The sequence below is a fragment of the Heliconius melpomene genome, chromosome 17 (assembly GCF_056956725.1).
Source record: "Heliconius melpomene rosina isolate 202511_hmr_F chromosome 17, ASM5695672v1, whole genome shotgun sequence".
NCBI classification, from domain to species: Eukaryota; Metazoa; Arthropoda; class Insecta; order Lepidoptera; family Nymphalidae; genus Heliconius; species Heliconius melpomene.
The window spans coordinates 1243097-1269230 of record NC_140405.1 but is presented as its reverse complement, the minus strand read 5'-3'; the positions used below and the strand labels follow the sequence as shown (position 1 = coordinate 1269230).

Genomic DNA, 26134 nt, shown 5'->3' with positions numbered 1-26134 from the left:
TGTCATTCGTGATGACTAATTGACTTCTTTGACTACTCAGTACTCGTATTTCATTAGATTGTCTTTGCTCTTTGGTTTATTTATTCGACGTCAACGTTTGTCATCTATACTGAATTTTGTTACTTTGTTAGTCTCCCTTAAATAATTAAAAAGAAAATGGACGACTTCGGCGATAATTTCGTGCAGCCCGAAGTGGATCCTGCGGCGGAATTCTTAGCTCGTGAACAAAATCAGCTGGCCGGGCTTGAAGACGAACTAGAGACCAGTGCTCCGCCCCCCGTCGCTGTTTCATCGGCTTCCAACGGATTCGACGATTTTGTTGGTAATTGCGCTTTTGATACCACTTTTATTATTTTAACTAATTCTTATACCATTTTTAGTTACGTAATTAAGTCAATAAGTTTTATAATATTTGCATATGGTCTTCTTCCTCCTGGCATTAATCCCGGCTATTGCCAGGGTCTGCCCTCCTACTCAACCTACTCCACTTTGCACGGTCTTTTGCGTATGGTATGCTAGTTAATTTATGTCTGCATATTTCCAACTACATAAGGTGGATTTTATATTTTCAGAGGTCCCAAGTGCAGCAGCTTTTGAAGCGAATGGTTTGTTAGATGATGATATTTCAGCACCAGCTGCTGCTCCTGCGGCAACTCCAGTAGTTTCTGTATTCAGGCAGGAGAGGGAAGAACCTGAGAAGATTAAGCTTTGGAGGGAAGAACAAAAGAAAAGATTAGAAGAAAAAGGTAACATTTAATAAAATTAAATTAATTCCACTTATTGAAGGAGTTGTGGTTCATCGAGATGGCTGGACTGTGACCTGCTGTGATAATCTCTTATGAGAATAACCTGTTGTCATTTCCCCACTTAGATAAGATATAAAATGTTGAGTTCCACCACTAAATTCTCAAATTAAATTGGATAACTATATGGACGGAATACAATATGAAACTGAAAGAATGAAAATTTATGTAATGATTATTAGTTATTTACTAGTGGTTTGCCCCCATGAGGCTTACACATAGGCGTAGGCCCATTTGGACTATACTGATATTTATATAATAATATTTAATTGTATTTAAGGAAAATTGGTTATTTTGTTATTAAAAAATTGTTGTATTTAATAGATGAATGTTTAGTTATTTTTTCATATCTATATAGGTTCATGTGCACAACAAATGCAGTTTTTCTGGCGGAAATCTCCATTATGTGAAAAAATAGGGTATATGTTGCACCAGGACCCAATATATCTTTAAGTGATTCCTATAAAAATTGGTTGTTCTGGAAAAGCATGAACAAACAGAAAGACAAACAAAAATTTCAAAATTATTTAAGAAAGACTAAAACAAGTCTTTCTTAAATAATGCACTGTAAATTGTAAAAGTGCAATAATGCACTCGAAAAACCAGAGTTATTTTGAAATCACAGACAAATACTTTAATTTTATTTATTACTAGCAGCCCGCTCACGGCTGCGACCGCTTTAACTACATGATGGATGGGCTGTTAGGGTCCCATATGAACTGCTCTTCATTTTTATTATATGGACAGAAAATGCTTGTCCTGTTGATCAACTTTTACTAAGACACTATATTTATGTCCCTTACAGTTTAGACAGGCTGTTAAGGTTCTACATCAGGTATCCACATTTTCAAATAAACTATAGCCTAGATGTTGCCTAGACTTAATAGATATACAACAAAAAAAATTCATCAAATCCGTCCAGTATTTCAGGAGATTAGCGTTACAAACAGACAAATTTTTTTTGTGGATTTGGGCTCTATTATTGTTCCAAAACTTTTTTACTACATGTATGTTACTTTTTTATTACATGTATAGATATACCTAGATTGATTACAACTATCATATTAATCTATTATTATTTAAACTACTTTTATTTTAAAACCACCAACAGATGCTGAAGAGGAAGAAAAGAAACAAGAAATGCTAAAAGTTGCCAAAAAGGAACTAGAAGATTGGTATAAGACACATGAAGAACAAATTGCAAAAACCAAAGCAGCTAACAGGTAATGTTACAATTTTTAAAAAAATCAGCTTCACATTCTATCACACTCCATTCCCCACACACCCCACACGTTTGCGTGTTGAGTAGAACTCAATGTCGTGCTTGCTTCGACACCAGAGTGAAGAAATGGAAACAACTTGGAATAAACGTAAATAAATATTTCACTTCCTCGAGTGGGACTCGAACCCACGACCGTCGCGTTACACCTTTGTGCTATTGCTCCACAACAGCCTCAATGTCACAATTAAAGTAGCTTTGCACTTGTGTTGAGATGTGCAGCTCGGCTGTACATTTTGTCTACCAGAGTGGGAAAATGAAATGAAATTAAAGTTATTAAAATTATTTACAATACATGTTTATCTTACTATGAATATACAACAATCTTTATATAATTAACTATATAAAATAACTTAAAATCTATTGCTAAATTAAATTTTACTATATTTTTATTTTAGGTAATTATTTAGTATTTTGTTATAAAGAATTATACATTTATTTACAAAATGTTTATAAAATTATTAAAACCAATTTTCGAACAATCTATTTTTGTTTTAAATATTTGTTAATATTGTAAATATTTTACACATTGAGCATGTGTGCATTATATTTGAGTAAAAGCTATATAAGTGTGAAATAAAATGTAGACTTTTCCTTATATAAGAAATAATAGCAAAATGCATGCCAAATCCTTTGTCGAACTTAGTTTTTTGCATGTCAAATACTTAAAAACTAATATTTGTATTTTCTTTTTGATGCTGGCAGGGAATCTGCTAAGTGAGTATTTAATACATAGTATAGGAATTAACTAACATTTGTTGGTTTGGGAATTTGTCTGTCATTTAATGGGAGCTCATGTCTCATAAATATTGATGTTTTTAATATGTTCATTCTTTTGATAATATTAAAAAATTACATATCATATTAATGTTTGTATTTAAATATCATTAAATTTTATTTGTATGTTATTTTTTATTCAATATAATTACAAAATCGGTAACTGATATTATTATTCATAATTAAAAATATATTTATTAATTTACAATAAATATTAAAAGTATTAATATTACTTCATAAATTAAATTATTTCTTTGCCACACTGTCTCGATGGGATAGTGGACCTAAGAACCTACCCTATCCTGCGAGGGAACCTAGGAACCTAGTGTAAAGACACTCCATTCCTCATTAAGACACTTCTGTTCCCAGTGTGTGTTAGTGTAGTGGCAGAAGTGAACACCGTATTTTGCTTTATCACCAGAACAAGGAAATGAAATTATTAAATATTTCATTACCCCGAGTGGTACCACAATGGTACCCACAATGGGATATATTCATAATAATCAAAATAATAACAAAAATTAAATGTACTAGAGGGCAACCTTTCTTCCAAGCAACTTCTAGGCACATGATGATGATAAAGAGAACGAAAAAAATACTAATTATAATATGGAATAAAAATATATACAGTACATGTATTAATTAATCAATATACACATAATTAAACTGTTCATAATATTCACTGTTACTAATTAATAATTACAATTAAAAATATTCCTATTTTATTTATACAAAATAACTACAGAAATGCAGAGAAAGCCCTAGCAAGAGGTTCTGAAGGCAGTCCAGAAGATGGCAATGAATGGGCTCGGGTTTCCGAGTTATGTGACTTTGGACCACGTAGAGGCAGGGATGTGGCTCGCCTCCGTTCCATTGTATTGCAACTTAAGCAAGCTGGTGTTAGGCCTAAATACCCACCGAGGGCTGCTAAAGTGTGAGTTTTATTATATTTAAACACATTATTATTTTTTGATTCAGTATTGTCAATTCCATGACAAGTTTTATATTATTTACCCTTGTAAATATATTGTTGGCACCTCGATAACTCTTAATTACAATGTGGTTGAGCAGTCATGTCATGTGCAGATTTGATTTTTAAATATTTTTATTTACTTTCGATTATTTTCGTCTCCAATTTGTATAGAAGATTTTTATGCAATAAGTAGGCACACACTTAGTTTTTTAAGATATAAAATGGAAAGCCCGGTCTCGAGGTACTGAAACTATGTTTCTATGGGATAACAGAATGTGTTGTTAACTTAACAGTAATTTAACATCTATATTTAAATAAAATACAATAAAATAGTAACTGATTACTGTCTTCTATACATGGAAGATACTTGTATATGAGAAAACCCATTATTTGGGGCATAAACTTGCTACAAAGTTATGATTTATTATATTTGCTCAAACAATATTTACTAATGTATTGATATTGTTTAAAATGATAATGTTATAAGAATACGAAAGTAATTTATAAGTATATAATTGGGTTGCTAGTATACTTATTTTACTATTATTTATTATAAGACATTAAAAAAAATACAAAATTTATAATAAAATTATATTTGTTTGTTCACAGAGCTTGAATATACAGATGAAGATAAGAAAAAATAAAATTGTTACTAGCCTGAATATGTCTAAACATCAGTCTCAGTTATTAAATCACATTATATTATAAATTAATCATTATTTATATTAATGAATGTTGTTTTTAGATGTTTCAATTATTATTTATTAAAAAAAAGATCATAAAAGAACATCTTTGGCAATGTTACTTCAGAAATAAAAAAAGATGCTTCTTTATTTAACCCTTAAGAACTCCAAACTGTTTTTTTAATGATTTTTATATGGTTCTAAATTTCTGAGGTCCTACTAGATACTATTAATAGGTCTTAATAATTTAGATATTACTGAATAAACTTTTCAATTGGTAAATTGTTTCTCTTTGGTTTTTGGATAGTTTCATTTGTATGGTGGAAAAAATTTTGTTTCCAATACCTAATTAAGGGGTAAATAATGATTTAGTTAATATAAATAATAATAGAACATCTAATTCTTATTATCTTATAGCATGTTATAAGGAACAGCCTCTGAGCGTTATTTAATAAATTTTATTTAACAATGTTCAATAATATTGGCTTTAATATTAAAAAATCTTTTTTATTTGATCACATAGTATTAATAAAAATGTCATTCCAAATACACTATTTTTTATTTCCCACAGATCTTTTCTTAACATTTATAATAAATATATACCTGTATATCTAAGAGATGTTAATTAGGGATTAATTAATATTAAATTTGTTTGTTGTTTGTAATTAGCATTAAAATGTTCTTTGTACTTATGGATTTACATTGCTGTGTTGCTACAAGAAATTATTGCATCGGTGGAATGGTTTTTACTAATTAAAAAAAAAATAAGTAAAAGTTCAATTGAAACAGCCTTGCTGATTAAATTAAATTAAAAAATATGTAACTTAATATTAAAGGTACTGCACCATTTTTAAATACACATAACAGACATTATTTTTATTTTATTTTAGCAGATAATATTCTCAATTTAGTTTATCTCTTAAAGAAATGGCAGTTTCATGGTTTGCCTTCTATATTACTCTACTATAGGTAGAGAGTATCTTTTATTAGGACACTCCATTTTCAGATCAGGGAAACAAAAATAATTTAAATATAATCATTTTATGAGTATGATGGTGTTTACGTACAAATTAAGATTATCATATGTATATATCGGTCACACTCAGTTTTGCTTTTAACTAAAATTATAAATTCAATAAAAAAATAAAAAGTAACTCAAGATAATTTTATACGAAACAATTTTTTAATTTTAGTTTTATCTTCAATTTCAATTAAAGTATCTTATTTATTTAAAATTTAATATGTGAATATTAATATTTAATTGTATTAACAATATTAAAGTAACTACAACTTCATATCTCTCGCAATATCTATATGTTTCCTTTTATATATTCTCTCAGTTAATTGCAACAATAAATACATTAAACTAATAACCAACAAAAATGGCCAGACACCACAATCTAAATAGCTTTTCAACTGTTGACCTAAAGGTTTGTTTTTATTTAATAATATTCTATTATAAACTATTTCAGTGCGTCTCGTAATATCCATCCAATTGTACATTTTTCTAACCATTTTGTTACACTGATATGGACATAACACATTACCTACTTTCAAATCTTTCATAGCATTTTCTATACCAGCAACAATACTGTTAACATTAGGTTCTGTTAAATATATCATACTTTCTGGCAACACTTCTGGTATACCACCAACTTTAGTTGATACAACTTTTAAACCACATGATGCGGCTTCTACTATAGCCATACAATATGCCTCTGTCAAAGATGTATTTAAAAATATATCACCTTGTACCAATACATCTCTGACTTCAGAATGTTTTAAACTGCCTAACAATGTAACACAGTGTTGGAAACCTTTTTGCTCCCTTACTTCTTGCAACAACCACATTTTAGGACCATCTCCACCTATTATAAACCTAATATTAGGATACCTAGGGCACATATCGGCTATTACTGCTGCGGTCAAATCTACACCTTTTCTATAAACTAATCTTGACACTACTACTATAGTTATATTATTTGGGTCTCTTTGGCTAGGATCAGGAGTAAAAGTGTAAGCATCTACTGCATTGGGAATAACAGAGACTTTATGAGCTTTCACTTTGGCTCTCAACACTGTATTTTCTTTACCAGTGTGTGACACACATATGCAATGGTCACATTCGCATAAACAAATCTGTAAATATTTATTGGTCAATACAGCTGACATATCAGCAAAACCAAACAAACTATGATCAGTAAATACTGTCTTCAAGCCCATTAATTTCCCAATTATGGACACTTCATGGGCTAAAACACTGAACGCGGAATGGCCGTGGACTATTTGAATACATTCTCTCACTAAAATATATCTAACTAGAGCTATATTGCATATCATGGTAGGAAGAACACATTGTGAATAAAATACCCGTACAGGTAAATAATAGACTTTAAGTCCGCCAGTCAAGTATCGTACGCCGACGCGGTCACCGTAACGATGTGTGATAACAACGACTTTGTGGCCTCGTTTTATCAGACATTGCGACAAGTTGTAAATATGCTCCTCTACACCGCCAGTGTTGGGGTAGAAGAAGTCTGATGCCATACATATTGCATGCCTCTTTTTGTTCTTCGAAGGTTCCTGTAAAGATGAAAGAAATAGTTATTTTTTTGTAATGTTAGCTTAGTATACCAGTAAAGTTCTTAAGTAAAAAATTCTTACCGTCTGAACGTTCATTGTAAACAGGCATTATACATGCAATGTAGGTCGTACGGTAAGTAATCTATATAGATATTATTTTAATTTCGTTATAAGAATTAAAAACTTTTAAAAAGCAAATTAATTTTCATTTTCAAATTGAATCCTACACACTTGATAACTTGACACTTGACAGATACATTCGTAATTTAAGGATATGTCATATACATGAACCTGTATATGTATGGTATAGTGTTACCATTTGTGTGTAAATGTGTTCTGTTGTCATATATTTATGGACGCTTTCTCGAAGCGTGTATAGGAGTTAGGATTTAATACCAATTACGTCTGGGTTGGAATTCAGAAATATAACATTTTCTTAACGTACGCATGTAAGTTAAGAAATTCATCAGTTGATGTTCAAAAAAAAATATTTTTTAATATTAGAGAATTGACTCAAATGTTCTATAAAATATTAAATTGAAATCAGCTTCATGCTGTATCCCGCACACAGCAGGGTAGGCGGTAACTTAGTATTAAGACACACGTTCCCCACTTTCTGTCGAATTCTGAAGGTATTGCGTGTTGAGTGGCAGAACTCAATGCCGCGCTTTTGTCTCGAGTCTCAACACCAGAGCGATGAAATGAAAATATACATTTAAATAAATATTTCATCTCCTCGAGTGGGGATCGAACCCACAACCAGTGGCCACACTCTATGCCTGCGGCACGACTGGCCTTTAAAATGTATATTTTTAATTTCAATTACTATGCCTTGTTATAGTTTATCTATGGTAAAGGTTAGATTAATTAAAGTTTAAATGAAACGTCACTTTATGTTAGTTTAGTTTAGTAGAGGTTATGTTTACATTATGAGAAAACATGAAAAAGCTGAAATGAATTAAAAACACACTTGTACATTTTATATATACACAATGGATGAAGGAAAGAAAGCAGAGAAAAAAAGAAAAAGATTCGCTGTGCGTTTAAAATTATCTAAAGGAATTATATGTACTGATGTACCTGGGCAAGTAAGTCACTTATCATATATTACCAATATTTAATCATTAAATGTTTTTTCTTAGCGTCACGCTGTATCCCTCATATTGCATCTACTACATAATGTTAAGACTTTCCATTCACCAATTTTCTTTCTATTTTGGGGACATTTAGTAGCAGCATTCCAAACTGCGCTCTATCGAGTTACCCAAGGGAAATAAAATAATGTATGTAATCAATTCTTCCGAGTGGGAATCCAATCCAAAACTATCGCGTTACAGTTAGATATTGTCCCATTGCACCCCAAACCATTTTTTTAAATATTATTATTTCAGTTTTATATATTTATTTTATATAAATCGTTTGGTATTACATATTTTTAGAATATAGTCCTTTGTAACGTCGGCCAAGCTACGGGATTTGAAAAAACAGATGTTACTAAATTGTTAGAAGATTTGCCTTCAAGTACAGTATTGAATAATTTTATATCCGAGAAAGGAGAGTCACATTGCTATGTAGTCTTTAACAATATAGATAGTGCCCAATTATTCTATGATACCTACAATGGTAAACAAAGGGCTAAAAGTGTACCAATTTATATGAATTATGTAGAGAATGGTAAGTGATTTCAATTAGGTTATTTTAAAATGTTTAAAATGCTTATAGTATACTTTAGTGTACGGGGGCTGCTACTTTAATATAGAACAGATATGTTTGTGTTGTTTGTTTGAAAATTTGTACTAAGAATCACATTGATTTGATTTTTTTTGTATATTAAATAATATTTTTTATTATTTTTTAAGATTTAAATTAAATTGTAGATTAAAAGGTCCATTACAGCTATTCTTTTGATATTTAAATATAAATAAATAAATAAAATAATTATTTAAAAATTTCCTTTCCAGTACCAAATACAGAAATTATATGTTGTGGAAACATACCAAACGGTTTGCAAATAATTGAAAATTTCCTTTCTGAAGATGAAGAGAGATTGTTTTTAAAACTTTTTAATATAGTACAAGATTCAAATTTGAAAAATCGTCAAGTTAGACATTTTGGGTATGAATTTAGATATGGGAGTAATGATGTAGATTTAAGTTCACCTTTAGAAGAGAAAATACCCAAGGAATGTGATATTTTATGGGACAGATTAAAAAATTTTAGTATTGACTTCAGGATACCTGATCAATTGACCATTAACAAATATTGCCCTGGACATGGTAAGATAATATTAATTTTTTATTATTATTTTTTCATCTTGTATCACAAGATCATTATGGTGCAGTAGGTCAGTGTCTGATTGTAAAGAAGTGGGTGTGGGTTCAATGCCCACTAGGATGAATAATTATATTTGAATTATTTTATTTTCACTGCTTTGGTAGACAAAAAATACATTACATATACTTAAGGTATGTTGTGCATGGAGTGTCAATAGTGTAACACTAGATTTTTAGTTAACTGACATGAAAAGAAATTGTATAAAATATTAAAAATATGTACATAGTTTGAGCCTTGCTTTTAACAGAAATATTTTGTGTGATTGAATGATTGGGAAAAGGAACGATACACTTTTCAATTTGATCAATAGAAATATGAATGTGTAAAGTGTTAATCAATAACTTTTTTTAAAATAAGTTAAATACTAATTATATTTGATTGTTAATGCTACAAAGAGGAATGTATATTTCTTAGTAATAACAGGTTATTTTAGTTAATAACCTAAAAAGCTAATATATTTTTAGGTATACCATCCCATGTAGACAGACACAGTCCATTCGAAGATACAATATTATCTCTATCACTAGGATCAGATGTAATAATGGATTGGAAACATCATTCTGGGGAATATATTCCAATTGTAGTACCTGCTAGATCCTTGTTGGTAATGCAGGGGGAGGCTCGGTAAATATTGTTTTCTTACTAATACAAATGAAATTTTTTGTGGATGGATGTTTGTTTCACTATTATGCAAAAATTGCTAAACAAATTTAAATGAAACTTAATAGTTATATATCTTATATATTAGAATGATACATAGGCTACAAATCAGTGGCATAGTGTGGACTGATAAAGAGGTGGGCTAAGTTGCACTAATGGGGCTTGTTTTTTTTTCCACTCAAGATTTATTATCCACTTGTTTTGGAACAATAATAAATATTTGAATATTTATTATTTCATTTCTTCACGCTGGTGTCGAGGTAAAACAAGGCATTGAGTTCCGCCACTCAATACACAATGCCTCCAGAAATCCACGGAAAGATGAGAGTCAAAATGCGGGATATAGGGTGAAGCTGAAAAAATAGATAATTTGTCCATAATATAACACTAATTAGCATAATATTTAAATTATTTATATAGCATGGCGTTGAGTGAATGCTTTGAATTTATCATAACTTTCATAAATGAGAAATTACCAAATTTATTTTTTAATTCTTACCTATTACAGATATGACTGGCAACACGGCATACAACCAAGGTTACAGGATCCCATTATAGAAATACGACAAAAAGATAATAAAGAAATTCGCATAATAACCAACGAAACATTGCAAAGGCAAACACGTATATCGTTGACTTTTAGAAAAACAAGACAAGGGAAATGTGAGTGTGGGTTCAAGTCCCTGTGCGATAGTGTCGATAATAATATATCTGAGGATATAGCTTCTAAGTTGGAGGAATTACATGTACATCAGGTTTGTTTGTAAATTATTACATCTTTTTTGTTTTTTTTATTACCGCGAGAATAAAGATTTTTTTAGAGGAATTTTAATTATAATATACTAGCGGACGAGCGCAGCTTCGCCTGCTTATTTGCACTCTTATGGGTGAATTCTAATAAACCATGAAATATATGTTCAATAAAATATTTTGAAAAGTCTAAATTTCAAATTTTATAAAAATCGGTGATGATTTTAAGGTTTTTCCATACAAATTTGCACTCTTAGGGGGTGAATCAAAATAAACCACAAAACACATGTTCAATGCAATATTTTTAGTGAATTTAAATTTTATAGAAATCGGCACTGATTCAATTTTTTTCCATACAAACTTTCAACCCCTTTAGTTTAGTTATGTCCAGATTACGAAAATAAACATCTTTACAAATTTCACGTGTCTATCATCAACGGTCACTCACAATTTGCGATAGAATACGTTTTATGTGATGGGAGTCAAAAGTCGGAAAACGAAAATAATTAATTATATAAAAAATATTTTAACATTCTTGTTTTAACAGGTATACGAACAAATAGCAAGTCACTTCAGTTCCACACGACACACGCCGTGGCCCAAAGTGGTCGAGTTCTTACAAAATACTCCTATAGGAGATATAGTATTGGATTTGGGTGCCGGAAACGGGAAGAATGTGTTAAAACGTACTGATATACTACAGGTTAATTGTTTATTGATTAAGTTTTTTTTAAAATGATTAAATACATTTTGAGCAGTCCGGCCGGCCATCGCCGCCGGACATCGAAAACACAATTATAAAAAAGTATTTTATTAGCTTTACGCTGTATCCCTCACACAGCAGGGTAGACAAAGGGTTACCCATTTTACGTGCAAATTCTGGAGACATTGCATCTTGAGTGGCGGAATTCAACGCGGCGCTTTACCTCGACACCAGAGCGAAGAAATGAAAATATAAATATAAATAAATATTTCATTTCCTCGAGTAGGGATTGAACCCACAACCAGTCGGGTTTACAGTATACTACTTGTGCCCCTGCGCCACGACTGGACACAATAAAATATAAAAAATACACAACTATTTTTCCATTTTAATACAGATAGCAGGTGAAAGAAGTCTAGGTTTACTGACAGAGTGTAAACAAACTACGCAAGATGTCCCGACAGCGGAGTGTATGCGCTTAGACTTGTTAACGCCGTGTCTTAGAAACGAAATAGCGGATAAAATCATTTGTATAGCTGTCATACACCATTTTAGTAATTATGTAAGTTTCTTTATATAATTTTTTAATTAAATTTATTTTATTTTTTATTTTTATTTTTTTTATTTACTGCTTAGTACTCTAGGCAATTTAAGCTATATTTTTTATTGTGTCGAGAAATGTACTTTTTTGAAATTTCATTATTGGCATTTTTATAGGAATATCTTACTACTCCATTACTTTGTGTTTCTTCATATTAAAATATGTTCATACAAATTAAAAACACTTAAGCGCTATTTTAAGATGTCAGCTTAAATATATACAAAATCTATTCTATTTGTAACGAAAAAAAAATACTATATTAAAATAATTCATAAAAATTGGATTGGATATTGGAAATTCAATCAACTATTTTAAGCATATGTATATATTAATGTATCGACGATTGTTAGTTCCACAACCAACAAATAGAATCAACTTTTGTACTTTCATATTACATCCAAAACATTTGTACAACAAATAATAATATCTTCATACATAGGAAAGAAGACGTCAAGCGATATCAGTGATAGCAGAACTTTTACGTTCCGGTGGCAAGGCTCTTATAACAGTATGGGCGAAAGACCAAACTAAGTCCAATTATTTAAGTCAAAATAAAGAAAAACAAGCTAAAGATAACAATTTACACGCCGTAGCTGGAATAAATCTACCAGTTCACGAAAATAGGACACAATTTCAACATCAAGATTTATTAGTACCGTGGAAATTAAGGAAAATGAATGAAAAACTGGAAAAAGAACCAACCACAACACTATTGAGATATTATCATGTTTTCCAAGATGGCGAATTAGAAAAATTGTGTGATTTACCCAATTTGTTTGTCGAGAAAAGTTTTTATGAAGAAGGCAATTGGTGTGTTATATGTAGAAAAAAATAAATATGTTTTTTATTCTATTGTAAAATAAATTATTATAGCAGTTATTATATCCTATTATTTATACGGATAAAAAGCAGGTGTTTATGTAGTCCTAAATTAGGAGTTTAAATACTTAAAAAATGTTATCTCATTCCGTTTCCCGACATCAAATTACAAAAATATAAAGTACAAAAAGACTTTATTTCTAATTTAGGGACTCGAGGAATTAATAAATTATTTTATAAACAACACATTCGCACTTTATTACAATAAATTCATCTACAAAAGAAAAGTTCCTATAAAACATTTATACAAACAATATTCTGTATAATTTAACAATAATCAATAAACATGTCATCGTAAAAAAAAACAATACATGTGTATAATATCTATAAAAGCCATTCCATTTTATAAACAAATAACAAACAACCAAAAAATTATATGCTACATCTATTTCATATATTTTTCTATTTTCTTCTAACATAGAAAATAATTATTTTACCATTTTTTTTTCATTAAACAAAATTCTTCAACGAGAAATGATTTCTTTTTATTAGGAATATAGCTTTACGTTTCTGTACATGATGTTTTAATACTTTGATACTGTCTTTAAAAATTGTAACTATTTAAGTTTTCATTAATGCCAATTGCAATAAAGGTATAACAGAAATAGTAGATAAATCAGCTAACACTGCGTCGACATTTTGCAATGTATTTACCTGAAATATATTTTCTTTTCTAAAACTCAAAATGGCTAGAGCTAGTAAAGGCAGAATTTCTAAGCAATCGTATCCTAGAATTGCATCCCATAGAAGTAAAAGCTGATCTGGAGGCAGATGCCCACTGAATGCTCTCATTAACCATTTGAACACTACACGGATGCTAAAAATGACAAAAGATTATGTTTAAATATTAAAAGTATATATGAAATATGTGTTTATTGGATTATTAATATCATAAGCTTATGAGGCCATTGTGGCTTCGATTCTTACAAATAATTTCATTTCTTTGCTTGAGCAAATAAAGTACCCTATTCCGCTGGGTCCCACAATTCAAAACGCAATGTCTTGAATTTAGGCGAAAAGCGGTCAACAGTGTTAAAACTATATAGGTACTCTTTGCCAGCCCCGCCTTTTGTATTTTAGAAGGCGACACTGTACAAAATGTATTCACCATCAAAAAAAATACATTTTTAATATTGAGGTTAGAAAATTTAAGTTTTACTTTAAAAACTGAAGTCGCCGCCAATTTAGACACCGAGTACAAATAACAAATTATACTCACGGATTAATGTTAATATTCCTAAAATGTATCCACAAAAGAGGTTCATTAGACTCTAAAAGTCGTTCATAGAGAAGGCAGAGAGATACGATACCCTGAAAATATTTCGTGTTAATGTATGAAACGTATAAAATGATACATTATATTAAAGAAAAATTGAACTATCAATCTTTGTGTTGTTTACCTGAGGATGAGTTGAGATATAATGTAGTCGATGCCAATAACGCATATAAAACGCTCGAAATATAAAGTATAGTTGAACAGGATCATCATATAAGTAGCAAAACGGCGTTGCTGAAACGTACATTATTTACTTATTATATTTGGCTTCACGCTGTACCTAATATTAGCTTCGTTACCAGACCGAGGAAATAAAAATATTGAAAGTTTCATTTCTTTGAAAGGTATGCGAGCCATCAATTAGTTACGGTAACCCACACGCCGTTACGGTAGTTACGGTAATGCCCCCCTGTGCCACAACTGGCCTCAAACTTCAACGTACATTATGAAATAAAAAAATCTCGTTATATAAATTAACTAGCGGACCCGGACGCGGCTTCGCCTGCTTGAACTAAACGAATATTTATTAAATATATTTATGAAATTATTTTTAGTTATCAATAGAATTAGTAAGAAAATATAAGCCTAAATAACGGTTCGAAGAAACAAACAAATAAACTCTTCCACTTTATTACCTATACTAGTATAGAAGTATAGATTAGGCATATAAAATCAAATTCGACGAGCTATTGTGATGTTTCATGTTGTTGTTTAAACAGTTAACAATAATAATCAAAATGTTAATATGTATCTTACCGTACATTGTAAAACCGTGAAAAGGAATAACTCCGCTGGGAGGAAAGGCAGTATAACAGTCTGGTGCGTGTCTTCCCTTTACAGCCACAGTAAGAGCAGCACCCGATAATGATCTAATTGCTGTCAATACTTCTCCATCTCGTGAAAAACAAAGCATCACCTATAATTTTAATTTAAAAAGAATATGGCGATATTATGAATCATCTAGATGTTACTTGAGGCCGTCGTGTCGCAGCGGCACAATGATGTGACTGTAACGCGACGGTTATGGGTTCGATCCCCACTCGAGGAAATATTTATTTACGTTTATATTTCCATTTCTTCGTTCTAGTGTCGAGGCAAAGCGCGGCGTTGAATTCTGCCCGTCAACACTCAATGCCCCCGGAATTCGGCAGAAAGTGGGGAACGGAGTGTCTTAACACTATGTTGCGTCTACCTACCCTGCTGTGTGCGGGATACACTGTGAAACTGATCTAGGTTTTATTAGAGACTACTACATTACTGGACTGGTTACGACTCTCTGGAAAGATAAAGAAAATATTCCATCCAAATTATTGTAGAGAATTAAAATTAACTAGGTATATATCAAGTTTTACTAGTCTACGAAAAAAATTATTACATTTTATTATTACCTGATAGAGTAAATCTTCAAATACAAAATATTGGTCGTCATTTGAAGCTGTCAACTGAACGTCTTTAAATATCAGCTTGTCAATCATCAAATCCACTTCTAGCACACTCTTCTTTAATTGATTGAAGTAAGCAAATTGCTAGAATAGTTGCATCGTTAAATAATTATAATAAGCTCGCTTTGGTAACGAGGCTAAGCGTATCGAATTTCGTCGCTCAACACGCAATGCCTCAAGAAGTCGGCGGAAAGTGGGGAACGGATTCCCAGGTATTCCTCTGCCTCTCCTGCTATGTGCGTGAAGCTTTTAAAATCTAAGTATTACTCAACAATAACCACTTTACCTGTTGCTTGACTTCAGCTCCTAAAACTTGCGTCCAAAGTCTAGCTCTTAAGCATTGTGGGCTGCCTTTTTTTAAATATTCTTGGATGACTGGTGCGTATCCTAAACCTGCCACTCTTTCGCCAAGCGCAATACGTTCCGCTTCTAAAGTTAAAAAACCAGGCACAGTACTTGGCATATTTGGATTCACACCTAATAAGGGTTCGCCATTGGCCCATTCACTATAAATTTTACGCTATAAAATTATAAAAAATGCGTTACTAACATAATATTTTATTATAAAGTTATAATCTAATAGTAAATGTATAATTTTAAAGATATGGTCCTTCGAGCCAAATATATTCAGGTACTAAATATTTATGTATTATTACCAATTGATCCAATGATTTCACTTCTAGAGGTAGATGTGCAAATTCCCATTTAGGTTCGTCTCTGTAATATATTTTTATATACATATTATGAAGTTATTTAATGATCACAAAGAAATATGTATATGAGGCCACAAGCGTGTGACTCAACATGATAGGGGAAAAGTAGAGAACGGAAGTGTCTTAACACTACGTTAACATGTTCTCTCTGCCTACCCTGCGATGCGCGGGGTTCACCGTAAAAAACAAATAATTATATAATCTTTAAAAAAATACTTACTCTCTTGTAAATGGTACGTAACCAGATAGTGTAAGTAATACGTCTAAAAAGTCTTTGGGTGCATAAACAGGCCGATATTTCGATAAATCTATAAAAAACATTCCCAATTATAATCCCCTCTATCCATTTCAGTCAAAAATACAAAATGTACAGACAAAATATTTTTACTGTTTTATAGAGATTACCTAAGCCATATGTACTAAGCTCATTCCACTTGTCTGTAAGCTCTTCTTGTTCACTCTGTGGCCTTATTTTGGCCAAAGAAGTCTCCAAGTCTGAACACATTGAATTTAACGACTTGTGGATCCTTTTCTCCCATTGAGCACTGGCTTTTGATAACGACGTTAGAGGATCTAGCTTCTAAAATTTTTAAAATGTACAATTGCTTGAAGGTGTATAAGTAAAAGATAAAGTTATATATTAGAAAAAGATAAAGTTAATATACTTATAATAATGTTATATAATAAGAACCTGTGAGTATTACTAATTTGCTTTTTTTAACCCACGGAAAAAATAATTAATGTAAAAAAATGAAAAATCTAAAGATATAGGTAAAAATATTCTTACTTTGTGCTTACTCTGTGTTCTAACCCAATGAAAGACCGTATTTCTAAGTTTTGTATCCAATCCCTTTTCTTTCATAGCTTGTTGTAAGGTTTGTTTGAAGTCTTCTTTTTTAACATTAGGAGACGATACTAGTTTCTGTTCATAACGAAATCCGTTGTTATTATGTAATAACAATTATAATTTCACTATTAAAATTAAACTTACTTGGATATCACTATAAAATGATTTATAAATCGACAGACTTTTTATTTCATCCGCTAATTTTACAGCTGTGTGGTGAATTGTGTCTTCTTTTAAATCCTCCATATTTACGAGGCCAATGTTTGTTTGAATTTTGTAAAATCATAAGAAACGAAAGTATGTTTACTATTTGTAAAAATATATTTCATTATGAAACTATTAGTAGTTTCTTAGGCAACGAATCAACATATTTCCTTTTAAAAAATTCAATAACATTTAATTTTCTATTAAATATATTATTCCAAACAATATGTAATGTTGGATTATTTACAATAATATTATGTAATCGTATACAAAACATAAAAAACTGAAATAATATAATTTATTTCTTGAAATCAGTGTTAACAGAGTAAAAAATCCTAAAAAAGGTTCCTTTCATTGAAAGGTCAACACTCATTATTCTTTCCTTTTCTAGATAAATATAAAAGAAAGAGATAACAAAACAATAGAACACTATTTTGACAATTGAAATTTGCTTATTTTATTGAGCCAAATTCAAGAGAGTGTTATTGCAATTTTTACGCATCTCATTTCTAAAACAAAGAAATAACAAGCAAAATTATAAAATGGGCAAAATCTTCTTGGATCACATTGGTGGAACCCGTCTATTCTCTTGTGCAGCTTGTGATGTGGTGTTAACTAATCGCTCTGAGTTAATAAGTACCAGATTTACTGGAGCGACAGGTCAGTTGCCGTGAAACAGCTGATTTTTATATTATTGTTTAATATTGAGAGCGTAAACATAAATATGTAAATAGTCTTACTAGGAAACTGAATTAGGTAAAAATTGAACAAGCATAATAAATTACGAACACATGTGATGCTATAAATATTACGTTATACATTTCCATTAAAGTTGTTTATTACATGTAAATTCTTATATTATACATAATACAGCTTTATATTTTGTTACCTGGTTACCTTGTTTTTAAGGTCGTGCCTTTCTATTTCACAAAGTTGTAAACCTAGTATACTCTGAAGTCCAAGATAGAGTAATGTTGACTGGTAGACATATGGTACGCGATGTTTCTTGTAAGAACTGCGCTACTAAACTAGGATGGGTGTATGAGTTTGCCACTGAAGAAAATCAAAGGTAAAATCACAATCACCATTTTCTCACACACTTATAAAACATTAAGTTTTGGGCAATTAAAATTGTTACCCAAAACTTAATTATTCTCTATATGATATCCTTCCTCTTAATGTACAGCATCATATATATTTAAAACTTTAAGATGGCTGATTTTTATATTTGGCATGTTAATGGGGACTTTCAGTAATGTGTTTTTATTGCTACTACTAATATACTCCTATATCTCTATCAGTTCATAATATCCTTCAAAATTTACTGCTACACTGGTAGATTATTTTGTACCTGTCATTGCAAAGTCAGGCCATTAAAAAAAAACATTTGTTATTATATGGTGCAAACCAGCATTACATTTTGTTGGCCTAGAGAGAACCCACAGTCATCACATTTACAAAAGTATTGCTGTCCTATGCCAAAATGGGGTCAAGAATTTAAAATATTCTTATTATAGGAATCAAACATGTCCTACAGTTAGACCCAAGAAAAATATTATAAATATGTAATTGGAATATTTTTCAGATACAAGGAAGGAAGAGTGATTCTGGAGCGAGCTTTGGTAAATGAAACTGAAGGCATCGAAGAAATTCCTGTCAACAGTGATGATTAGCATTTTCTTAATTTGCCTTATTAGAGATTAATTTTAATAATATAGCATGTAATAACAATAAACTTATGTGTTCAATTTGTTACTGTCCGCCCAATACATGAATATAACTATTTGTTATATAACATGTTTAAACACATTAAGCTGTTATAATAATTTTCACTTTGATAATTTTCTTATGTTTTCTAGTGCAAATCATGCATTATTAAACTAGTATGAATATTATTCTCCGTTCTTTCAAAATTTTTAGATGAAATTATGAATTAAAAAAACTATCCAACAATGATAAAGAAAGAAGAAATTAAATCTTAATTAAAACTATTACAATAACTATTGTAACTTGTAAGGATGACATTGCAGTTGAATAATTATAAAAAATACTGCTTCCTTCAATACAATAGTATAATTAAAGTCAATTAGAAATTTTCCCAAGTACCAATCAAATAAGATTGTTAACTAATAACAGATATAGAAAATTGTTAATACAGAATTGTGCTTTTGTTTTTTTTTCATATTTTTTTATTGTGAAGTGAAAAAATTTGTATTATCAGATAGTATGTCACTCACCCTATGATCAATTTTTGTAAAAAAACTTGAAAAATAATTCATGAAGAGAAATATATGTATAAATAATTTAGGATAAAAAAAATGAATTCACATTATCTCTAATTATAATCAAACAGTAAAAATATTTTGTCTGTACATTTAGTACTTTTTACTGAAATGGATAGAGGGGCACGTAAAAAGAATAATAGAAAGCAAAAATTTTTTTTTGAATTGCCTGTCTGTCTGTATGTATGGTCACGCTAATCTCCGAAAGTACTGAACCGACTTACTTAAAACTTTCACCAATTGCTTTGTTTTAACTCAACTTAACATCTAAAGTTTGTTTCATTAAAAAAAGTTATCGGCATTTGAATGAACTCAAGGCATGAGTTTGCCTGCAAATATACTTAAAGCAATTCATATCTTTACTTATAATAAATCTGTATTTATTTGTGATAAATCTGTATTTTTAACCGACTTTCAAAACAAGGAAAAGATATTCTATTAATTATTTTGGAATCAATATTAGATTATTCGATTTGATTTGGGAATTTTTTGTAACATGCAATCATCGCAGTTATTTTACAAAGAATATTATAAATCCTTACCCAAAACAATAATTTAACATTGAAGGCTGTATATGAACAAGGAAATTAAATTATTCATTGACATCAACACATTTGACTGTCAACCAATTCTGTTTATTAAATGAAAAATCATGTAGTTCAAGCGGGCGAAGCAGCGGGGAGCCGCTAGTTATTGCTAAGAGTTATAATTATACAATATATATTGTAGAGCGTAGATTGCAGGTTCGATTGAGAATCTTGGAATGTTAATATTTCTATAATTCTTGTTCTGATCTTATTGGATAACATATAAGTTGAATTAAATGTATTAAGATTTTTTGCGATAAACAATTTTAAAGTTATAAAATGAGAAAATAATAAAGAATATCATTCGAAATATATGAAGGGTTTAATAATATCGCTTATAAGTATACTATTTTTTTAGTTTTTTCTTTTACAATGAAAAAAAATTGACATGCGAATTAGTAAAATTACTTTTAGAATTTAGCTTTTTAGAGGATAAATAAGTAACTCAAAATTATATTCAAAAATCTTTAGAAGAAATAATTTATTTATTTAGTTGAAACCAGAAAGTGGGTTGAACGAAGAGATCTTAATTGTATGTTTGTTTTGGAATTCGATAAATAAAAATTAGAATAATTAATTTTCTTTTATTTTTTTTATTTAGGGACTCATGCTATACGCAAGAAGGCATCATGCCCCGAGCGCTACTCCGAGAGGGGGCGTCGAATGGTCCGCAAAACTATTTAAATATATGTATTTTATTATATATTTAAAATACATAATGTGCATTTGATTTAATTATGTAAGGACCATTTATTTACAGCTAATCTTTACCTTAAGCCTTCATTCATTTATCAATTTGGGGGTATATTTTACATATGAAATTCAATGGATTCGTCTGGGGGGCGCTGAAAATGTATTTTGCCCCGCGAGCACGAGCGCGAGTTAAGCTCGCTTCTCCACTGTCATCCATTTACCGAGTAAACTACTAGTAATTTATGTATTTACACTTTTAATTATACTTTCTTGAAATATTCGCCTAATGCATTCCGATACTAATCGTACAGGTGCACCTATTATTTTTTTCACACATTATTAGTGTAGCAGGATAAGATAAATAATAATCATTATAGTACAATATCACATTTTATTCTTTATTATATTATATAACACAACATATATCTTTTACAGATAAACTTTTTTGTTTCTCTCTATTAAACTTCATGCAAAATACTTAAGCTCAGCTTTACAAATTGGAATATATTATAAATAAAATGCCAACAACGTAAAATAGTTTCTTTTGAATCATTTGAACAATTCATGTTGAGCAAAAAACGAATAGCCGTCTCACATTATCTGTAAGTCGTACAATATATCTCGTAAATAAATGTAAATATATTAATAAATATAAATTTGTAACAACATTAATTGTTCAAGTCATTCAAAGTTCATATCTATTCAAATAGAAAATAAATTTCTTAAAAAATTATCGTACCATCGCCTAAGGCGGAATATGGTACCAAGAAAGCACCTATACGATCAACGATCTGACAAAACTCGAACTCTGTACTTAAGTTATTAGAATCATCCGTTCCGGAGATATCGCGGGACATTTACTAGCCACCACAACTGGTTCGTAACCGAAACAATAACATACTCCGTCTAATTGAAAATCGATTCGAGATCACTCTGAAGCCAACCTCCTGACTTCATATAGTACAATTTTAAAGCAATTATTTGAAACATAATCAGGTCTCCGTTTCATATATCATAGATAGATATTAGTTTTACTTTTATCACGAGCAATTAGGTACTACAGTCGATCTTTACATATGTCCGTCCGTACGTCCATAACTCTTTATACGATTATATAATATATCTATTAGTACCGAGCGCCGGTGTCGTTACTACAATTTTATCTAAATTAAAAATGTCCACGCCTCATAGCAATGTAATAATGCCTTTGTAATAACCGAGCAACAATCTTACAGGAAAATGTGAATACATGAGTGATTACGGTAATGACATTAATATAGCAAATTATAATATGCACATAAACATAGCTACGTGATAAATATGTATGAATATTTATCATACATTTTAAATTGCGTCTTTTGAAAATGTTACTTAAAAGTTAAAAATTTACTTATTCCATAACATTTAGTGAAAAATATCATATTCTTTATAAAATATTGCATTACAATAAATATAGAATATGTAATAATCAAACGAATAAACTGCAGATTTGAGTCACAGGCCACATTACTGTTTGGAGAGACATCCAAAGTCGACGCCGGCCGGACTTTGCAACTTGGGAAGCATTTCAGGAGTCCTGCGCCGGCGCTGACACGCAGCTGAGGCGCTGCTTCTCCGTCTCGATGTACTCCAACAGCGCCATGTATATGAACTTGTACTGGGCCTCGTTTTGCACCATCCCGGACCGCTGGTCGCGGACCATTTGCACAGTGCGGTGTATGTCTATCTCGCAGTCGAAGCCTTCTTTCCTTATTTGGTCAAGTATCATATCGATTACTATAAACGTGCCGGTCCTGCCGATGCCAGCCGAGCAGTGCACGCACACAGCTGCCTGACTCGGAGGGTTCGATCCCGTCATTATTTGGTCCAACCTATAGTTGACGTCGAGTAAGATATTCAACACACGCCCAGGTTCGGAAGGCACGCCATGGTCGGGCCACGCAGTGAAGTGAAAATGATATATGGTCCTTTTAACATTTGGTTCATCTTTCTTCGTAACAACAAAACGCCTCAAAGTGTAGTCCTGAGTGGAGGACTCGGATTCGTTGTAAATAGTGTATTTCTTGATCACTTCGGTTTTGTTTAATTCGGGCCAGTAACGCTCGCATTTCACTTTGCCGCGCTCTATCTCCTTGGTCGTCATTATTATAATACGCACGTCCTCCTGCCATATCATCGACCAAAACTGGTAAATGGTAGTTGAAAGACAGCCCTGTGTAGCAATGTAAAGCTTATTGTACACTATATCTGTGTCGCCGTTTTCTACAATTTCTTTCGATTTCGGTATCGTTGTATTAACATAGTTAGGGTTTGTACGGAGCACGGTGGGTTTGAAAGTCGGTGTGGGCTTATGAGTGCCGTTTCCGTATCCCTTCAAAATTTCCCTCGGTTTTTCTTCAGTTATTATAACACCAGTGTGTGTCGGAGAAAGCTTATCTTTGATTCTAGAAGCACCATCTTTCGCATGAGGAGAGTTGTTTTCATTACTTCCGTTCAAATCTTGCGAATCTGAATTCGTATCTATAAAGTCGCACCGAATGTAGTTAGCGTTTATATAATCAGCACCCGCAGGAGGGTCCGTGGGGATATCTCGTAAAATGACGCGAGTGTGGTCGAATGGAATAATATTTTTATATCTGTTTTTTCTTATATTCTCCGGCTTGGACCCTTCCATTCTATCGAACAGTTGCAAGTTTTCCATCATTTGTAACGTTTCGAATTCTTCCCAGAAGCCTTGTTTGTACGCCATACTTTCGATCGGCCCCTCGTTTTCCTTTTGCAATTGTTTAACTCGCGTGTGAAAGTGTTGCACTTGGATACGCGTCGCATTGAACGGTTGAATGAGCCTTAGTACTTCACCGTTAGTTTCGACCATGGGAAAACTGCGATAATGTTCGATTAAGCTGACGAGGTCCTCGAACTGTTGGCCGCCCCCTACATCGTATTTATTATCTTGCCTTCGTATTATGACATGCGTAACTCGATCTCTCGTACGAACAGATAAAACGAAGTCCCCGGGCTGCCTTTGGGATTCGCGAACTAGGAAAGAGCCGTTTTTTCCGTTTTCCAACATCATTCTCTCAGCTTCTTTAGCTGTTAGCTGTCCATGGTACCATCTTTCCGTTGTCGGATCAGCACAATTTAAAGGGGTTTTTAATCGAATAATGTTCCCATTCTTCTCGCGAAGTTGACCCTGGTTGTCCATATAATATTGTACTAACTCAGAAAGAGTTGCAAATTTTTCGCCACCATAGAGATCTAGAAATTCGCCATTATTCTGAATTTTTATATGCGTGACCTCTAATCCCCTCCTAACTGATAATGTGAAATCTCCCTTATTACTCATACTTGGTCGAGCAAGAAAGTATCCATCTCTACCTCTCTCTAAAAGTAATTTCTCTGCATCTACTCCATTTAAAGAAGGATGGAACCACCTCCGAGTTATCATCTTATACTAACAGAAGCACCACACCTATACTTAAATTTATCAAATTAAAATATTTACTTTCTCTTGTTTAAACCTCCATATGTCTTCAGTACTCATCTGCGAAATAAAAATTTTAAATATTAAGATTGATAAATGACTGATACTTAATATTTTTTATATGTTCAAGCTATATTCTGCAAATAATAGGGAAGCAAGGGAGAATCTAGACCTAAACATTTCATTCCCTACATACCACCCAATTTTATGAGAAGTTGCATATTGAGTAGCGAAACTCAATGTCATGCTTTGTCTTGTAAAAAGAACAAGGAAATAATTCTAATTCATTCCCTGACTGAGAATCCAACCCATAACTGTTGTATACAATCAGATTCTTTGCTGTTGCGCTATGATGGGCTCCTTACTATCCACAGTATAATTATTTGAATGTATAAAGTTAATAAAAGGTTATAATAGTGTAATACTATTAAATAAATTTTAATGAACATTAAAATAAAGATTTAAAATACTGTAAGCAGTATTTTAAAAGTTGAGTGACCCATATTGAATACTATTTTTCACCTATACATTGTATAGCAGTACACTGTATAGGGTAAGCAGAGAGAACCTAGTGCACTGTTCCGTTCCCCACTTTCTGCCAAAATTTTCGATGCATTGTGTGTTGAGTGGCAGAACAAAACACCGCGCTTTTGCTGTAGCATCAGAGTGAAGAAATTGAAATATTCATAAATAATAGTGAATTTCCCCAAGTGAATTTGAACCGACAACCCTCGCATAATAATGACTATAAACATTTCTTAAATATTTTTTTTGAGGTTAGGTTTCAGAGTAAAAGCACAAAATATATAAATAGATAAAACATATGACAAGATTATAATTATAGCACATGTTATCTGATATAAACACCAATACTCATTATTTATAAATTATTATGTTAACATTTGGCAAAAATATAAAATATGCATAATAGTAATATTTGTAAATATGAAGTCTTATTAAGATTGTACTTTAATGAATCGTAAGATTGCACAAATAAGCTATGAGAACTATAGAAATTATACGTATTGAGGTATAACATACACAAAGGTATGTTTAAATAAGGAAGTCAACATTTTAACCAAGTCTAATGATGATTTTTAATATAATTGTAATAAATACTCACCTCAAAAAGGCACCACTGCAATTTGTAGACCGCAGTATTTTTCAAAATCGTAATAAAATAAACTAGTGTTGTTGCTATGCTGACTTTAGACTTTTTGTATCACGGTTTTCAAGGGCGTATTCACAAGTAAACTAATGCACATGAATCAAGATGACTAATATTAAAGTAAAACTAAGCTTTATGCACCGAACATTAAATAATACTATAATAAATGTGTAAACATAAACCTTTTTTAAACAAAAAGCCAAAAAATAATTTCATTCTTTGATAGCTTGCGGAAATGTCACGCAACTTCTTTTTGACGTTTTTTGTCCTATGTCAAAAATGTCAATGCATGCAATACATGATAGGTGAGCGAGAGTTACAAGCACTAAAATTGCAAAATAAACGATTATAATTTTTATTATAAGTGTAAGTCGTTTTGGTCTATAATTTAAATTTTTTAAAAGCGGAAATAA

At 31.3% G+C, this 26134-nt stretch overlaps 6 protein-coding genes across 8 annotated transcripts; 3 read left to right on the top strand and 3 right to left on the bottom strand.

Annotated features, from left to right (window-relative positions):
* The first annotated feature begins 23 nt into the window (after positions 1–23).
* Positions 24–5062, top strand: Clc (clathrin light chain). 3 transcript variants are annotated; one of them, XM_085200076.1, is made up of 6 exons: positions 24–322; positions 573–746; positions 1915–2026; positions 2788–2799; positions 3605–3793; positions 4442–5062. In XM_085200076.1, the coding sequence occupies exons 1-6, from the start codon at positions 157–159 to the stop codon at positions 4446–4448; spliced, it is 660 nt and encodes a 219-aa protein (XP_085056202.1). In that variant the 5' UTR covers positions 24–156; the 3' UTR covers positions 4449–5062. The 3 variants fall into 3 exon arrangements, with proteins under 3 accessions (XP_085056202.1, XP_085056204.1, XP_085056203.1); XM_085200077.1 differs by lacking the exon at positions 2788–2799 and having other exon boundaries at positions 27–322; XM_085200078.1 differs by lacking the exons at positions 2788–2799; positions 4442–5062 and having other exon boundaries at positions 26–322; positions 3605–3797.
* PIG-A (phosphatidylinositol glycan anchor biosynthesis class A) lies at positions 4468–7373 on the bottom strand. Its single transcript, XM_085200073.1, has 2 exons — positions 7180–7373; positions 4468–7098 (listed from the first exon to the last, which is right to left on the bottom strand). Exons 1-2 carry the CDS (start codon positions 7192–7194, stop codon positions 5800–5802), a joined length of 1314 nt encoding a protein of 437 aa, XP_085056199.1. The 5' UTR covers positions 7195–7373; the 3' UTR covers positions 4468–5799.
* Positions 7374–7958: 585 nt separating this feature from the next.
* Positions 7959–13025, top strand: LOC146529790 (tRNA (carboxymethyluridine(34)-5-O)-methyltransferase alkbh8). Its single transcript, XM_085200067.1, has 8 exons — positions 7959–8186; positions 8538–8772; positions 9060–9374; positions 9897–10056; positions 10601–10847; positions 11390–11545; positions 11943–12107; positions 12586–13025. Exons 1-8 carry the CDS (start codon positions 8091–8093, stop codon positions 12979–12981), a joined length of 1770 nt encoding a protein of 589 aa, XP_085056193.1. The 5' UTR covers positions 7959–8090; the 3' UTR covers positions 12982–13025.
* A 172-nt stretch (positions 13026–13197) lies between these two features.
* On the bottom strand, positions 13198–17760 carry LOC146529789 (TBC1 domain family member 19). Its single transcript, XM_085200069.1, has 11 exons — positions 17448–17760; positions 17244–17378; positions 16862–17036; positions 16677–16764; positions 16400–16460; positions 16030–16263; positions 15690–15827; positions 15058–15217; positions 14426–14535; positions 14245–14336; positions 13198–13842 (listed from the first exon to the last, which is right to left on the bottom strand). The coding sequence occupies exons 1-11, from the start codon at positions 17547–17549 to the stop codon at positions 13587–13589; spliced, it is 1551 nt and encodes a 516-aa protein (XP_085056195.1). The 5' UTR covers positions 17550–17760; the 3' UTR covers positions 13198–13586.
* Positions 17761–17924: 164 nt separating this feature from the next.
* On the top strand, positions 17925–20953 carry Ype (yippee zinc finger protein). The gene is made up of 3 exons (XM_085200070.1): positions 17925–18167; positions 18417–18576; positions 19093–20953. Exons 1-3 carry the CDS (start codon positions 18050–18052, stop codon positions 19178–19180), a joined length of 366 nt encoding a protein of 121 aa, XP_085056196.1. The 5' UTR covers positions 17925–18049; the 3' UTR covers positions 19181–20953.
* Positions 20954–21446: 493 nt separating this feature from the next.
* On the bottom strand, positions 21447–25996 carry csw (protein tyrosine phosphatase non-receptor type corkscrew). The gene is made up of 2 exons (XM_085200066.1): positions 25677–25996; positions 21447–24613 (listed from the first exon to the last, which is right to left on the bottom strand). The coding sequence occupies exon 2, from the start codon at positions 24515–24517 to the stop codon at positions 22637–22639; it is 1881 nt and encodes a 626-aa protein (XP_085056192.1). The 5' UTR covers positions 24518–24613; positions 25677–25996; the 3' UTR covers positions 21447–22636.
* Between the last annotated feature and the right edge of the window lie 138 nt (positions 25997–26134).